Genomic DNA, 18795 nt, shown 5'->3' on the forward strand with positions numbered 1-18795 from the left:
TCTCCCTCTTACTTCATCATTTGCAGTCCCTAGTCCCCCCCTCACTCCATCATTTGCAGTCTCTTGTTCCCACCTCACTCCATCATTTGCTGTTCCTTGTCCTCCACTCACTCCATTATTTGCAGCCCCCCATTCCATAATTTGCAGTTCCTCATTCTCCCCTTAATTCCATCATTTGCAGCCTCCTAACTCCAACATTTGCAACCCCCCTCACTTCATCATTTGAAGCCCCCCTCACTCCATCATTTGTAGTCCTTTGTTCCCCCTTCACTCCATCATTTGCAGCCCCCCTCACTCTATCATTTGAAGCCCCTCTCACTCCATCATTTGCAGTTCCTTGTCCGCCCCTCACTCCATCATTTGCAGCCCCCCACTCCATCATTTGCATCCCCCCTCACTCCATCATTTGCATCGCCCCTCACTCCATCATTTGCAGCCCCACCTCACTCCGTCACTTGCAGTCCCCCTCCCTCGAGTATTTAATTCATTTTAGAAACAAAAAGGGGGAAAAAAAAGTTTGATCATACTTACCTCACTTACGATCACCTGCAGGTGCAGCTCGGCTTCTGGTGTCCTGGCAATAGCTCTAGGTGCTTTCCCGGAGCTCCGCAGCTGCGCAGCTCTAGCTCCCTCATACTTCTCCGTCAGGTGACGGCGCATACACGATGACGTCATTGCGTACACGCCGTCACCCGACCAGAAGTCCAGAGAAGTATGAGGGAGCTGGAGTTGTGTGGTTGCAGAGTTCCGGGAAAGCACCCAGGGCAGAGGTGTGCGCCGCCAAAGTCGGCGCCCCAGCGCTCACCACTTTATTGCATCATGGGGCCCGGTGAGAAGCACAAGAGGAGGGGCCCTGAGTGGGCTCGGGACCCCCTCTGTACTGCTGCTCACTGGGGCCCATAAAGCAGTAAGGGCAGTAATGCCCTGATGGCGGCCCTGATTCCCACCACCCTGTTGCATCCAGCTTCAAGCACATCCTCAGACAGGAAGTATAATCCTATCTCCAGCATATCATCTGGAGATCTGCTCATTATAGATGTTTGCTAGACCTGGCACTAGTGCACAAAGCTGTCCAACAGGTGTTGCCACACATTACGGGCCTACGAGTCACATGGGACTCCCGAGCCATAGGTTGGGGACCTTTGTCTTAGACCAAGCAGGTTCTTGACCTTGTGGAATAATCTTTTCTTTTCCTTCCCATTTAGCATTTCTTTTTGCAGTTTATCTTTTTCTTCAATCCCCTCTTTCTTCTCTGCTTTTTGTGGAACATTACATTTACTCAGATTTTATTCTCATCCAAAATTGTCTCCTCTAACGTCAAGGGCCTGGGAACCTCTGAAAAGCAAACAATGCTTTTCAACAGCTAGTGGGAACAACTGAATAGAACACACCCCTAAAATCTTTACCAAAGATGTGGCTTCATTTATCGTACCTGATCAAGGGGCATACTTATAGCTCACTCCATTTTTTAGCAAGTATTTGACACTCATTATGATGCGGAGGAGAGATTCCTTGTGGTATTGGGCTACATAGCCTACAAATCCTACACATTTGTCTTTAATTATCTGCCCAATTTTCACCAGACTGCATGCTTCGAGGCCCTGCTTCATTCTCCCTGAAGCTTCATAGTGGGCACACTTATTATTGGCAGAAATTTCAGTTCAGCATTGGATCAAGGATTAGGGAACAGGTTATTACTTTTACTATCCTTATTCTCTGTGCAGTAGACTTTACATATTACACTGTATACATTACATTAACCTGACGTTTTTTCCCATTTTCAATGTTGCTGGAGACCTCCATCCCCGAGACCTTCATGGCAATTATTGCAATGTCTTCTACAAGATTCAGCTATTTCAAATTAAATATTCTTAAAACCAATGAGGTTGTCTTTAAACCATACAAATTCCACAACGCAGCTCATCTCTCAGGAATTATGATAGGTGCCACTTGTACACACTACAAAAGAGATGCCACTATTTAAGTGTCGTGGAAACCTCTTTCCTGGGAGAGCTAATTTGGAAGGAGACACAAGGGGTCTCCAGCTCTGCCGGCGCTGGTCAAATTAGGGAGCGATGCATTGGAGACAAGAGGTTGCACAGTAGCCTAAGTCAGTGAACAAAGCTTGTCTGTCGGGCAGGGCTGTGGAGTCGGAGTTGTGGAGTCAGTGCCGGAATCGGAGTCGGTATAAAATGGACAGACTCCAACTCCTAAAATATAGAATAAATTGGGTACAGTAGTTCAATGCAGTTTGTGGGGAATATTTTTTTTCATAAGAATTTGGGAAAGTTATGAAATGTCCTATAAATGTCTGTCCTATTCCTGATCTAAGGGTCTAGACTTTTAGCTGAGATGAATTTGTGCTACAGTAAATACATATATATATATATATATATATATATATAATGCCTTGAGTGCCTGTGCTTGAGGCCCAATCATTTGATCCTGCACATGATCTCTATTTTCCACAGTATCCACCTTGTGCTGAAGATCTGGAAAAGAGGAAAGCAGTGCACCCTTCTAGATTTGTTCTGGTTCTCTCATCTCCTTTCAACATTCTGATAAAAGGTTCACTGGCTGGTCTCTGCCAAATAACGTAGTGCTCTCGTTCTTCAACATCCCAGAAACATCACCTCCAGAAAGATAAAAACTCCACTTTTTGGTATAAAATGTGTTTTTATTAGGTATGGTACACTTAGTAGATTATGCCCAGTTCTAATATGTGATGTCTTTATCAACAAGTATACAAATCCCACCACAACTTTCCTTTTTCTTTCTTTCTCTCCCACTCTTTTCTCTCTAGTCCACCCACTTTTATCTGAGTCCATCATTATGTGAGGAAGCAACCACCAACTATATGCCTACAGAGCATACTATGGTCACTTATTAAGTTACTAACACAGGCAATAGATGCTTCTTAATATGTGGGCGTTACTGTTATGTTCTATGTTACCCCAAGACTTCAACGCTCTCATAAATTGTGTAGAAAACTTAATTTTGTGTTTTATGAAAACTAGTAAAAAACAAAACAAAAAAAATCTGTATTGCGCAAAGACCTCAAACTTGAGTCTAATTTTTGCTTCTTGCGAACCATCCAATTGTATATTACGAAAAATCGCATAGATGGATAAGTCAGAATATAGTTGGCAGGATCAGACTTTCCATGATTTTCTTATTGTCCATTATCAGTTTACCTTTGTTTTAATTAAAGGGAATCTGTAAATAGGATCCACCCTCCTAAGCCGTCTATATGGTCGTGTAGGTCATAGGAAGTTGAATAAAATGATACCCTGATATCTGGCGACACATTTTATTCAGCTTCCTATGACCTACATGCCCATATAGACGGCTTAGGAGGGTTGATCCTACTGACTGACTCCCTTTAATGTCTACTTACCACCAATACATAGTGATAATATTAAACTACATTGTTCCATGGTAACATTAAATGTTTTTGGTGTTATGTGCTGCAAAAGTTGTCTACCACTGCTCGTTGTGATCTTCAGAACGGTATCCGAAAAAAAACAGAAGAGGAAGAGAGATTACAAAACAACACGGACACTCACATGGATCAGCTCCTGATTAAATTTATTGCAGAATAATTTACAGTTTGATTGTATTTAGAGAAGAATACCCTGGACTCAGTATCTGATACAGATACCTGCCAGATAGGTGCAGAGTTTTGTTGTATATATATATATATTTATAAATATATATTTATGTATATATTTATATAGTCAGCCAAAATTGAACAGACCCAAAAAATTGGGATCTGAATTTTGATCACAAAATATGTACCATAAGCTAGCACCACACAAGAAAAACACAAAGAATTAACAGATCAGGCTCTGTCAAGCCTTTAACAGAGAGCATACTTAAATGGCATTTAACAGCATATAGTGATATCAATACCCTCTTAATCTGCCAAGGATGAATGCAAAGTTTAGCTGGCAAACATCTTACAGAAAGAGTCAAACAAAGATATAGTGTCACTGAGTAGAAACATATAATGTGTAGATACAAAGAGCCTGTATATTGTCAGAGTACAGATTGCATGTATATTCATTAGACGGCATGATTATTAGGACTTTATTTCATATTTCCAGCACATGAAAGATTCGCTGTAACTTAATTAAAATATATGCGTAGATCTTTGCTCTCCTGTATACTCTTTGTATGAAAAGTTGTATTATTAATAGTCTAACTCTGTAATATAAAGTTATCCACAAACCTGGCCTAGCATTTGGTCAATTCACGTCTCTGTGGGTGGATTCCAATGAGCTGTGCTATGGTCAGTAGTTCACTGTTAGTTTACTTAACTGGTCACATCGAAAAACAGCCAAAGAAAACATTTTATTCAAGTATATATATTTATGTCATATGGTAATATGAAACTAGAAAAGTGCATCAGTTGGTGCTTAGGATTTATTCATTATTAGTCTGAATAAGGGAAAGTTCGCCTTTATCTGTAATGGTGATGATACACCTCAAGTGTATCAGTGAAAAGCTCATTTGGCCAAAAGCTTTTCTTCCCAACTTCATCTTATGCATGAATACATATGTTTAAATTGGGAAGAGGGGAATGAGCTACTGCTGGATCCCACTAGGCGAAGGAAATGGGCATGATAAAATCAAACATGCCATCCACCATCGGTGGGAGTCATTTAGACCCATCAAAAACAGTGGATACGAATGACTTCGCTCGAATGTGTGAGCACCTGAACATAGTTTATGGACCTCACCAATCCTAAAACCACAACCTATTCCTATAGTGAAGTGTCTTAGCATGATGAACCTTCAGAACATCTCTGGGGTTTCCATACGTCCAAGTTTTGACTCCTGTTGAAATCTATAGGACTACAATGCACATTTCAATGAGATCATCATTGAAGACAGTATGGAAAATCAGAATGATGTCAAAGACATTTACTATAGTGACCTGAGGACGTCTCGGCCCCCAATAATCCAGTCTTGTCAGGCAGAGAACACATGAGGGGTACCTTTATTTCATTTACTTGACCAGGCTCAATAAACATGTCATATTAGACATCTTTGAAGGCTTTTCTAGGTGTTTTAAGGTTCTAGCATATTGCACTTAGTTTTAACTAAGATTCCTAGAAAGAAGTGAATTAATTTACAAATTTTGTGAATCACAATTTACTAATTAATTTAGGCTTTAGCCATTGCAAGAGATGGCTAGATACAGGTGAATCAAATGTCAACATCAGTTCACCCATCTTTAGTAATGACTTAAGATTCCTGCAGAAAGAAGCTCGGATTGGTTATCTTAGTCCTCTACTCACCAAGTAGAAAGCAGTAAATAACTGCTATAGGCTACCAGAATTGGGGTGCTCTCTTTTACCCCTGCAGTTCTATACAATGGTTTCCTCACCATTAGTGGCTCAATAGTGTGAACATAAGCAATTTAGAAGTACTGCTGACATTACAAGCAGAACATGCATTAAAATGCAAAATAAGTGGGAAAACTCCAGAAACTAAGCCACTGCAATTACATGATATTTGGCGGGGTTGGAATTAATAACTAATTGTTTGGACGTCCGGTCACTGACCAAGGTCAGCTTTTATTCATAACTGTAATAATCAGAGGGTAAAAAAACATATTTCTCTCCCCTCGCCATGCTTTTAACCTCTCTACTAATTACTATAAACAATATAATTTCCAGCAAGAGTCGGTGAGTATCTTACATTTGGTCCTGAATACTGATCAGATAGAGAGGTTGATTAAGAAGGTATAAAAATAATGTCTTGTATGCATTTTAAAAGGTGAGACATTAGGGTATAGTTTATCTTAAACAAAAAAAAAAACATAACTAGTCATCAAATTCAATTATTTTGTTTATCACCAATGATTGACTGCCATGCCAAACCTAACAAAGGAAAATGCATCATGTGTAATCTGAACAATGCCGTAAAGAATATTCTAAAGTTTGTCAAAGAAAGCAATGTATAAGGCCCTGTCTTAATGGCCGCACTCTAAACTTCCTATTGCCTGTACTAATCTGTCAAATTTCTGAAAAACGTTAAAACAAATAAAATACACTAGTATCTCACAAGACTAAAACCATCGAAGACAAAACAGAAATTTCATATTGACACAAAGAGCAGAAAAAATGTGAACATGCCGGTGTATTTTCAAGAGATAAAGACAATGTAGGTTTATTGCTTCGACATTCAGTTATTTATGGCTGGATAACCTCTCAGAGTGGATTTATTGTATCCATATTTATATATTGATATACGTGGAGACAAAAAATGGTTTAAAATGCAGAAACAAACAAAAAACAGAATAAACAGCTGAACAATAAAATCAAACTATCTACAATGTTAACACTGCTAATTTTCAATGTTTCAGTGGCTTTATGTGAGGGTGCTACATTCCAGTCAGAACAGGGAGATTAATCCAAAAGGGAATCTGTCACATATATTGGAATCCTCAATGGGTGCCGCATGTGGGGAAAAATAAACCAGAAATATAGAGATTAACTACTTACTCGGGGGGGCAAGGACTGACCTATCACAGCCATAAGCTGTTCCTCAAACTTTACTTTTAAAGAAGACATGTCACTCATGTTTTTGTTTTTTTTACCTGGTGTAGATGCCGCAGGCATTGTTTAATTTTTGATCCTGTGGCTCGTTGTTGATGAAATATGGCCCTCTCTTCCCTGTGTTTAAATCTGGTCTTTTATCCAACTGGGTGTGGTCAAGAAGACTCCCATAGAGAAGAGTTGAGAACCACACCCACTTGGCTCAATAGACTATATTTCAATACCAGGAAGAGAGGGCCATATCTTAGAATGGAGAGGTGCAGGAATAAAAGAAAATCAACGCCAGATTCAGGAGAGCAGCGACATTTACACCAGGTTATATTACATATTTATGGTAAGTAATGTACTTGATACAAAGCTAGCCATATTGGCCGCTTGGTTGTGGGAATGGATATGGAAGTCCAGTTCGAGGACTAACGTCACTAAACTGCTGACAAACGTGTTGGAACAGAAGATACATTTAGATGGATTTCCTCATCAAAAGTGATGACTGTCTATGGAGTATTTGATGTTGTATTCACATTTGCTATGCGTTTAGTTTATACTTGTGATGTCCTTAAAATTGCAGGAAAATTTTTGTTCAACTGCATTAAACTAAATTTTAACAAAATAAAAAAATATTCCCTAATCCGTTAGCGATATTAATGTAGTCTACATGTGTTTATATAATTAACCATAGCTGTCCTCTCTGGTTCCCAGCGATGTTCCATAAGGTTCTTCTAAACCATGTGACTGCTATTCATATTAGTCGGATCATACACTGTCAAATGAGTGGATTACGTTCTCATTGTGCAAACTGCCTCTTCAGAAAGGTAGAGGACTCGAACTCTAGTGCCACCTACTGGAAGTAGTAATCCTAAAAGTCAATATCAACTCTTTAAGGAGCCCTACCATATGACTTAGGATAAAAGCGAAAGTCATATGGCAAGGGTCTTTAAAGGGTTGATATTGACTTATAGGATTGCTACTTCCAATAGAGGTCTAGAGTTCTAGACCTCTTCCTCACTGAAGAGGCAATTAGAGGAGCATTGCAAAGCTTATAAGCCTCCTCACTCTGACATGCCAGGCTTGCCAGGAGAGCCTCGATAGGAGGCTTACATTGGAAAAGCAATGAGCTGTTTAGTCTGAATAGTGGTCACCTGGTTCAGAAGAGGGATGTAGTTGCGTCGGGAACCGGAGCAGATGATGATTGAGAAGTACACATATAAATTACATACATACATATTTCTAAATGATAAGGGAATAACATTATTGCTGGGAATGTTTCTATAACCAAATCCCTATGTAGCAAATCATCACGCAACATCAAAAATTGTGTAATAAGCTGTGCCATCCAATAACACATACAATATATGTTACTGACATATACTGTATGTCTTATATTAGTTTAATATAGAACTTGTGAAATAACAAGGAGGGCTGTAGACATTCTAAAGCAGCAAAACAAAAGTTACTCAGCCAATAGTTATCACTCCTGGTCTCTCCCATCTACATTAAATTGCCTGCTCAGCCCAACATATATGTTATCTTTATGGCAGAATGAGCAGCTGGCACCATTGGCACCACTTATTATTGGGCAATACATTTGTATGATGTCCTTATATTCTAGATTGTCCACAGATCCCATAGCTCATAGATGATCTGTTGAGATAACCAATATGTATAGGCAGCTTTAAAGTGTATACATATGCATTTATACCTTGGAATTCAGTAGAGAATGGCACCAAATGACAAATAATAGCAGTCAATGTATTTTATGTAGTTTCGTGTATTATCTGTTTAGATAATTTGAATATTCCTCCCCCTCCCCCAAAAAATGTTTTTTCCATTAACCCTACACCAGGGAAGAACTTTCCATTATGTAATGAAGGATAACTGACATTTTCCCTTTACAAAAAAAAAAGTTTAATTGCAGGATCATGGCTGCCCCTTTCTGGCATCTTCTCCAATGTGACAGCCTAGCGAGATGGATGAGTAATTCCCTGAGGGAGCAAGGTGTATTTATATATTTTACATATTCTATTTACATATTGCACATTAGAAGGAATGGGGGGAAAAGTGCAAACAAAATGGTTTTTTTTTTTTTTTAAACAATTACAGAAGGATTCATGGAATGTTTCAAAGCAAATACAATTCATAAAAGAGGGAATAATGCAAAATGAATGTGCTGCAGTCCATAGCAAGGATGAGTAGACTCCTGAGTGGGCAGTATTCAAGTGCTCAGTCATCTCATACCATTCACCTTCACCTAGAGCCAGGTCTACAAACTGTACGTGGGATGAATACAAGTCAATACTTTCATTATTTAAAGGCTCTGATTGAATTGTACGCATGTGATATTGTAACAACTGTTTCCCTATTTACATACAGGTATGGGATGTTTTATTTTTTTTTTTTAAAAAATGAGATTGAAGTAGGTATTAAAATGAAGAACCAGAAAACAAATAGCTGAATTTTGATGACAGTAAACCATAAACAATATGGACTTCTTTTCGGACTATTTTTTTGTTTAACTTAAATCCATGTATTATTTGCAATAGGGTTGACTTAGGCTATGTTTCCACGATGAGTTTTTTACGCTGCGTATTTTTTCAAAAAATACAAGTAACCCATCTTACTTAATAGATGCAGAAAATTTGCAACATCAAAAACTCACCAAAAAGCTCACCGGGGGAAGATAGCCTTAAAAGTTTTATACTGTTTTGCTTCAACAACCTGTATGTATCATAGTAAACGCAAAGTTCAATTTTGATTTGATAATAAATCCACTTAAAAGATGGTTTAGGAGAGACATAAGACTTACAAGCCCTGTCATCTGAACAGGCACAGTGATGGACTTTATTCTGCAGCTTGCTATGTACAGTGATACATAGAGGATGTAGAAGCTAAACATTCCAAAACTGTTACATACTGACATAAGAACGCACTTCTCTGTAATAAGACTCCGGAAGCAACGAGAGAGATTTACGGCAGGGAGGCAGCGCTATCTGAACTTATGATATTTAATAGGGAAAAATGCTGCTTCCAAAATAAAACTGATCACCATATCATACAAAATCAGAGATAGATGATATCTTACAGTCACATGGGCTCAGTCACTGTAAGTGCATATTCCCAGTAAGAAATATTGCCAGCAGAACAGGACTATTTAAGCTTATGGTGAACAGGTCAAGTTTTTATTTAGTATCTTGTATCACTAGAATGTTAGGGGAGCGGTATAAGTGGAATAACATGGGCATTTGTTTAGGAAATCATATATCGATAGCAGTCTGGATAGGATTTTATATGTGTATATGGAAATTCAGGCTGAAATTCTTTGCACTCAATCCTTGTATTAATTGCAGCATATTCATCACACCACATTAACCAAACATTAATACTATTATAACAATATCTGAATACAGCTAAGTGACATTTTGGCTATGGCACATTTAAGGAACTTAAACAATTTTTTTTTGTTAGCTTTTTTTTTGCATTTTTTTTTACCAGAGACAGTTCTTGAAAATACAAATTTTAACTTTTGAATTTTTTTTTTCTTATAAAATTTGTACAATAATTGTTTCGTTTGTAACTTTTTCACATTACAAAAAAATCTGTTTATCATTATGACCGCTAAACAAATCACATTTTTATTGCAGGAATAGTTCAAGTGCCTTTAAATATTTATACAAGGGTTAAAAAAATATACTTTTTAATTATTATTATTATGCTTTCTAAAGTGGTCCAGGCTTTGTATTAAATATTGTAATTTTATCCCATCCCCACTTTAATTATACGCATCTTAACACTTAAAGCAGCCAGAACATACACACAGACACACAACTGCAACATTTAAATGGACATAGCTGTTTGGGATTGTACAATCAACACTGGATCCATCTGCCAATATATTCATTCCAGACCATTGTGTCACCAAGCAAACTATACAAAACTACTAGTGGTTACAATACCATAAGGTTGATAGCGAAACTGTCTAAGGCAGTGAAATAGGCAATCTGAGGCACGCCAGCTGTCATTGACTATACAAGTCTCTAATCACCAAGCATGTTAGCCCTGGCAGCCTAATCAACTGGTGCACAGTCTTTTCTTTCCTAAATCCCAGTTTTGGTGTTACCTAAAATATACTCACTGTGTGATGTACGGCTACACTGGTCAAAAGAAGTGTTTGGTTTTTTTTCTTCAAATTAAAAACCATTTTTTAGCTGAACATACTACATATTTAGAGACATAATGTTGCTTTTTAAGTTTAAAATGAATGTTTAAGGGCACCATAAACTCAGACAATTGTTTTTTTTTTAAAAAAAACTATATACAATTTTTTACATTTTAGTGCAGTTTCATTGTCTATATAAAAATCCTTCCCAATGAGGAGGAGTCACGATAAGTTGCCATGTCCTGTTTTCTTTAGCTTGCTTTTCAGCTTTGTTGTGTAGACTGGAACAAATCCAGCAGAGTCATTTTATTGTCCTTGTAGGATGGAGATTAAATAACTGACAATTTTGTAAAGACTAAGAATGACATAAAAATGAAGAACAACAAAGCAAAAGAATAATACCTCTCCAATCTCTCAACACTCCTGTTCTGATACTTCCCGCTGCTCTGCTGGGCTATTTTCCCTGGTCAAGGGAGGAACTGTTATGGTTAATATTTCATATCTACCTTTGATAATTATTTAAACAATCTGTAGCTATATATATTTATAGATATAAATTGTTTAAAAAATAATCAAAGCTAGATATGAAGTATTAACCATAATACCCACAACAGACAGGAAATGACTGCTCAGACAATTATTGCCAGCAACAGTAAACCATCCCAGCCTGTGACTGACTGCAGCGGTCACATGTCCCTATGTTGGAATATCATCGCTGCAGCAGGAAGTACAGCCTAGCAGGGGACCTGGCAGCTTTGGAAAGGGAGCAGTATGGGACTGGCGAGTTGAGTATTGCTTATTTTAGTTTATTAAACCCGTTCTGAGTCTTTTTAATAGAAAAATGGTCAAAGTGGACAGCCCCTTTAATACCAACATCAGTGACTAAGTCACGTACTGTAGTGCAATAAATAGCAATCATGTCCTCATAACTATAGAGTGGATTGTGGACATAAACAGAGCATCAAAAACACCCATAGATCTTACAACGAGCCTTAGTAGCTGAAATAATAAGATGAAGACAGATTCGCATTTTGTGCCACTGTCCCAATTTTTTTAATTAAATGAAGCAAATGATCCATGTCCATCAAGAACTAAACTTTTGTCATAACTTAGGCTAAGTTTAGATATCACAACATTATTGGAAATTTTTGTAGTGCAATCCACACTGAAATTCTGCAAACCACATTGCAATGTGATGATTTTAAAACCCATAGCATGTCCTACCTGTAGCAGAAATACCCTGTATTGTCACTGAGGATTTTATTAGTTGAAATCCTGGTAATATTTACATTATGAGTGAGCCTAGGCTTAAAGGGGTACTCCCAGAATTGAATGTTATCCCCTGTTCACTTACGGCTCACTGGGGTTCTGATTGATCCTGAGAACAAGACTCTGCAGAGCTCGATGCACATGCTAGAACTGCGCTTCATTCATTCACGGTCTATGAAACTGCTGGAAAAAGCTGAATTTCCACATCCGATTCTCAAGATCAGAAGCCCCTTTCCCAGTAGTAGACCCCCAGCAGTCAGTACATTATCCCCTATCATTTCCATTCTAGGAATACCCCTTTAATGGTGAGGTTTCTAATAATTCTACAATAATTGCTGAGTCTGAATAGGGAGCATATACACGTCCCATAGCAGCTTCTAAACTTGATTTCCTGCCATGCTTCCTTCTAATTTTTTTTCTAAGGTAAAAATACAATGAGGAATTCTGTAATACTATTTGCAATTCATGACGATTTGATGAATGTAAGAAGACAAAAGCATCAATGTCATGTTAAAGGGGTTATCCAGGACTATAATAACTTTATACTATGGGCCTAAGAACGAACAAGCAGGTAGTTGCTAACTACTTACCTGCCTGTTCTGCTCATTGCAGATCTCAGCAGGCACAGAGCAGACACAGACCCCGAGGCTTCTGCTGATGTCAGGTCAACAGAGCAGCTACTTCTCTTCTGCTCTGTTGATGGAGCAGGACTGTTGACATCATGCTGATTGACAGCCAGCTTCCCACAGTTAGGTAGCGGGGAGACAGCTGTGAATCAGCATGACTTCGGCAGTCTTGTCCCATCAACAGAGCAGCCCGGAAGAGGAAGAGCTGCTCTGTTGATGCGGAGCAGTTGAATCGCCAGCAGGAGCGGTCGGTGACCTGACTGTTAGTTTTGTGGCTCATAGTAACAAAATGATATAGTCCTCATTAAACCTTTTAACTATCTTACTGTAAAGCATAGCGTTTCTTTGTATTCATTGTGGGCTCTGTAAAATGGAGTATTCCTTACATTCATGTATTGCGGTCATTTATTTTATAAGGATATGTAAGTAGTAACATATTCCCTTACTGTTCAATTTTAATGGATAAAAAAATGGATTATTCAACAGAATATTGTTTAAGAACTAGTGGCACTTCTGACAGGCGATTTCCAAGTGATGATTAGTTCGGGAAAGTTTTGGTAGAAATTGCGTATTAAAAAAATTTCTGGAAAAAGGTGAAGAACATCATGAGCTGCGACTGTATGGTAATCCATATTTGTATCTCTGATAGTGACATAAATATTTTAGTAGGAATAAAATGTGAAAAGTTCTAAATAATTTTCATTATTTCACCCAGTTTCAGTCCTGTAATGGTAATGCGAGGTGACACAATGAGACATTGACTCTCTGGCAGATGTGCTTTGTCCATCCCATTGCAGTGTTACACACCAATTGTACCTTTACATATTCAAACACCTGGCTGGTTACACATCCCATTGTCATGACTCAGGGTCCAATTTAAACCCTGTAGGTACCATTATTATGGGAATCGTAAACAGTTTATTTGGACCAGCCTTTTCCCTAAACCAATCCCTCAAAAAACAGCAGCAGTAACCGCTCCAACACACTCCCAAAAATCTATTGCTTTTTTTCACTAAGTCTCAATTTCCTGATGTGCACACAAAAGTAAAAATTAAAAAGAACATAAAAAAGTGAAAAACAAACAACAACCACGTTTCACTAAACAAAGGGAGAAGAGCAGTAGGAATTAGTAAAAAGGTGCAAAACAAAAAAGTGCCGTATTGAAACAGACCAGAAGCCTACATCCGGCCCCTACACTTAAAGATCTCTTTAGCCATATAAATGTTCATGCCCAAGTACCCTGTAATACATATATTTATATATAAATATTACTTTGCTTGTATTGCTAGAGACCTCAAAAGTCTCATGGTTAAAAATGCAGGTGTGGTTCTCTTACCATCCTGCCTTGTGATTGGTCCATAAACTCTCCAAAACATCCTGTAAACAATATCCCTGGGGGGGTGAGAGGTCAAGGACAAATGTCTCTGAAAGTCACCCCTCTCCCGCTCCTCCAGTACCCAGATTTGCGTAAAGTGTCTTGGTTCCTCGTTCTCATACACGAGTGTGTGCACGACTAGACTTTCATGAAACTGTTGTGCATTCCAGGTGTCATCCGTAGACCCTTCTATCCCTCCAGTTGCATGGCTGGCTCGTATTCAGAGGTAAAAAGTTCCTTGTAGAGGGGAGGGAAGTGATGTCTCACAATGTCTGGATATATTGCTTTAAACGCCATGAGTTTCTCTGCGTGACGCCCACACAACGCACGCAGGGTGGAGACTTTGCATATTAACTGGAAAAAAAACATAAACAACAAAGCTTTTATTATAGAAGAAACAATATCAACCCCTGGAGTTTAATTATACAAAACCATAAACATAGCAGACAACATAAATAGCCTAATTACTTTCTGCCGCAGATTAGCTTTATATTACCCATGCTGACATACTGTGTCCATTATCAGCTTATTAGAAGCTTTGCTCTCAAATGTTATTTGGAGTAAACGCCCATGGAGTAAATGTATATAATGTTACAACAAAGTGCTAATTGCAATTATAATAGTAAGAAAAGTTGTAAAGAAAGGATTCCAAATAGTGTCATCCAGTCCTGAATACTTTAAGAAAGTTGAGTACTTACAGTAGTTATCCAGGTTTTAAAATGAATGACCTAGTGCAACTATAGTCTATTGCCCGCTAAGGCTAATTGCGCACGTCAGTGGTTGTGTCGAAGCTTCAGTCTGATGCCCCAAAAAACAGGATTCAGGTGGAACCCAGACAGAGTCATTGACTTTATTGAGGCAGATGGAGTCACGATTTGATTTGTCTGGCTTCTATTTTAACAGTGTCCACCTTCTTGAGGTTGGCAAAAAAGTGCGGTCAATTGCACATTTGTGCTTGCCTCAAGAAGGTGGACATTGTTGAAACGAAGGCCAGATAGAGCACAGAGTGACTGTTTGCATCTATAAAATCAACAGCCCCATTGAGAATTCCGCTCGAATCCCATTTTTCAGCCTTGACGTGTGGCAAGAACACAATGTGAACCCGGCCTAAGTATAATCAACAGTTTTAAAGTCTTGAATAACCCCTTTAAGTTTAGATTAATCATGAGAGCCTCTTCTGGTTGATAACCATGGCCACGGAAGCAGCTAAGTTGTCAGTCACACAAGGAAGCTAATTAGCCAGGTAAGGCTCTATTCATACAGGCAGCAGGGTATCTATTTTTGTTTTCAGGAGGCATGACAGATAGGACTTAATTATGATCCAGTGACCCTGGCGCCAGTTTGATCAGAGACTTACTCAGATTTCATAAGTGTTATTTGACTAAAGTCAGGAAGAGATTTGAACACTTGGATGCATCAATGTGGAAAAGTCACATATCAGATGCCACCATCATCAGTTTTGGCCTTATTGACTTCTGATAGTCTGCAGCCCCATGAAAAGGAGTGAAGGGGAAGTGGGAAAAAGGAATGAAGAGATGGCAGGAGTGAGGGTCAACTTAGAACAGTCATGATATGTGATGCACAACTTCCATTCAACTCTCTGATTCCTGTTCAGAGGAGCAGAAAACCCACTGAGAGGCCTAAAGATGACGGCTCACCTTTGTTAGGATTCCATCCTCACGATGGTTCTTTTGAAGAACGTGCTGCAGTGTGAGTTGGATCTTCTGCTGGAGTTTCTCAATCTTCAACTTCTCTTGCAGCCATGAACGATCTGATTAAAATGTGATATACGAGAGTGAAGGGCTTTTATCTCACCACGTTCTGAATATCTCTAGGAAAGTCTTCCATCATACAGTCCTTATGTTACTAATTAAAGCGGCATATCTCATCCACTTACTCGCATTGTAAAAAAAGGTTTACTGTTCACATACTCTGACAGGTAGGCTTAGTTTATTTCTACTAACCATTCATTAATTTTATATGCATGGTATATAGATGTTTATATAGTCCCTAAACATCCATTTTGGCTTTAACACTAAACTATTTGAATTTATATACAGGGTACGGTGCATACACTGAAGAATCATCTGGGCTTTATTTACTATACTGATACAATGTATCTGCTAATGTTGATCAACAAAGCTTACCAGAGAGCAACCAAACTTAAAAGTAATCATATTCCCTAACAGGTTGTTGACCAACCCACCCATTCACATGCAAACTCAACTCAGCTGGGTATGCATGTATTCTCAGTATGGAAAGTGCAATAACCTCAGACAATGGCTTATCTTCCTTAAGAATAAGGCATGTTGATATCCTTGTTCCCCCAGCTGTTTTAACTGCTGATTTCAAGCTCCCTAAGAATCTTTCAACTGCTGCTCAGCAAGAATCCAAACCAAAATTACAATCAGAGTAGAAGAATTTCCCTGTCTGAGCAGATCCAGAGGGAAAAAACCCTAATGCAGATTGTTTGTAAACAGAGTATGGTAACTAAAGATACTGAAAGCAGCTTCTTAAGGAGCTTGAAATAGGGAGGTAAAACAGCATTGTAGCATAATATTTGGTGGAGAATGAGGGAAAATAGGGTAATGAAATATATTACAAAACATCATAACTTTGCAAGGCTGATAAAACTAATAAAAAAAAGTTTAGATACTCTTTGAGCAAGTTCAGCTTTTTAAAAATAAGTCAGTGCACATTCTATTGCAGAAAGCAGGCTATACACTAAGAATAAGCAAAAGTTTACACTTACCTCCTGACATGAGCACAAAAGCAGAGAAAAGAGCAATTTCATCCTCTGTCAAGTGCAACGAACATAGACTCTTTCCAAACTCAAACACAAAGCTCATGAAGTCTTCACAACCTGCAGTGCAAGAAGGGGAGCAATAACAAATGGTGAAACATATGCAGACACATCAAATCAATGCATTCTTCTTTAAAATGCCTGAACAGCGCTTACTACTTTACTAATATTTATAATATATCACAGTAAGCCACATGTGAATATCCTATGCATGTTGAGAAGCATGGCACAGCATGTCCTGAAGCATTACTGCAGAGCAATGTGATGTATGACTATTGTCGGCAGTACATAATGCAAAGTAATGTAATATATTATGCAGCATTATGTGGTCAATGTACAATTGACAACTAATGTACCAATGCGAAGTGCAAGATTTTTCTATTTTACTGTTAATTCTATGATAATTACATTCCCTTGCATGATTAAAGACCCTTACCTAAAGCTTTGAAGACCTCTATTCCTGCATATTTGCCATCAAAATACACCGTGTTGTTCTGAGAATCGAAGGCACGACACATTCTGATGAAAACCACTTCTAGTGAGCCTAGAACCGGAAAAAGTCATAAAAGTTATTACACACATATTCTTATTCATTATAGATGATATTTAGAGTATTGCAGCCATTGCCTAATACCACATAATACAATAGTGTAAGAGAAATGTGTGGCAAGCTTACGTCTAGAGATTCTGGCTGGTTACTATAAGAAGGAATGATAGATTTCTTTATATTATTGCATGCATTACGTGCTCTTCTAAGCATGGGCTAGAGTCCTAGTAGCCAGTTACACAGATTGAATGGCCCCAATACATCTATCGTACCTACATGGCAGACAGGGCTTGTGTGACCGGTTCTATAGCTCCTTTAAATTCTGAACATTACAGGTTCTATTTTTAATTACAACCTTTTTGTAAAAATAATTCACTTTCTAGTTTGTCTCTGTCACATACGAACCTGCTTTCAGCAGCACTATCTGGTCGTTCTGACACAGCTCCATGAATCCGTCAATGCGTTTGGCAAATTCAACCACATACTGTATGGCCTCTGTGATTTTTACTGCACAAAGCTGCCACATAACTTCCCGCTGCTGTATAGGGAAACACAAAGCAATGCACAATTGGTTTCTCAATGTATGAGCCTTACACAGGACTGCAATTCTGTAATCTTGGTGTAATACTTATCTTATTCCAATGGGGGGCATCAGCGTCCAACAAACTGCTGCCTATCAAAACTATGCTTTGGTACAGATGGTACAGGCTGGTAGTAACATAGTAACCTAGGCTGAATAAAGATCTAGGTCCATCAAGTTCAACCTTCCTCTGTATTAAGGAAGTACAGTATATTTCTAAGTATATAAAAATATATGAATTATTTGTTTTTACTGAATAAAAATATAAGTGTGTACCATCTGTAGCAAAGCATAGATTTGACTCTCAGCAGTAGCTTGTAGGACACTGACAATGTATGTGCAAATGTAGAATATATAGACAGTGCTCCACTGTCTCTTTTTTACTCTTTTTTTCGATTTTTTTTTAAATCAGTCCTGATAGGGTTTGTGGTATGGGACAAAAAAAAAAATCTTTGAATGTAGCTTTTTTATTGCAGCGCTGGAGTGGTGCTACTAATGTAAGTTTCCTCCCCCTAGTATTATACTCACCAGCCGCCATCTTCAGCTGTTCCCAGGGCCACTTCGGTTCGGTCTTCTGCATGCTGCAATCTGGAAGTCACAACTTAATGCAAGTCTATGAGAGACCAGAACAAGACTCTCATAGACTAACATTGAGAGCTTGTGACTGTTACCTCTGACTTTCAGTCAGAAGTTGCAGTCGATAGATGACTGCATGGGACCAGAGCGGCACTGGGAAGAGCTGAAGACGGCAGATAGTAAGTATAATTTTAGGGTCAGGGAACTTACAATAGAAGCACCACTCCAACGCTGAAATAAAAAAAGAAAAACACTTGTGTGGTGCTTATATAAATTATATTCAATTATTAATACTTTTTA

General features: G+C 38.4%; 1 protein-coding gene across 2 annotated transcripts in view; it reads right to left on the reverse strand.

The window, feature by feature from the left end:
• Nucleotides 1-6591: 6591 nt before the first annotated feature.
• RORA (RAR related orphan receptor A) overlaps nucleotides 6592-18795 on the reverse strand; it is a 412752-nt gene continuing 400548 nt past the window's right edge. For both annotated transcript variants that reach the window (XM_073652806.1, XM_073652807.1), the window contains 5 exons: nucleotides 17745-17877; nucleotides 17229-17336; nucleotides 16742-16852; nucleotides 15648-15760; nucleotides 6592-14343 (listed from right to left, as the gene is read on the reverse strand). In XM_073652806.1, coding sequence (XP_073508907.1) covers nucleotides 14179-14343; nucleotides 15648-15760; nucleotides 16742-16852; nucleotides 17229-17336; nucleotides 17745-17877 — 630 coding nt within the window. In that variant the 3' untranslated portion in view covers nucleotides 6592-14178. The remainder of the gene's footprint in view (nucleotides 14344-15647; nucleotides 15761-16741; nucleotides 16853-17228; nucleotides 17337-17744; nucleotides 17878-18795) is intronic.

Source organism: Phyllobates terribilis, unplaced genomic scaffold (assembly GCF_046119375.1).
Source record: "Phyllobates terribilis strain yellow unplaced genomic scaffold, ASM4611937v1 Scaffold_11__3_contigs__length_659146591, whole genome shotgun sequence".
NCBI classification, from domain to species: Eukaryota; Metazoa; Chordata; class Amphibia; order Anura; family Dendrobatidae; genus Phyllobates; species Phyllobates terribilis.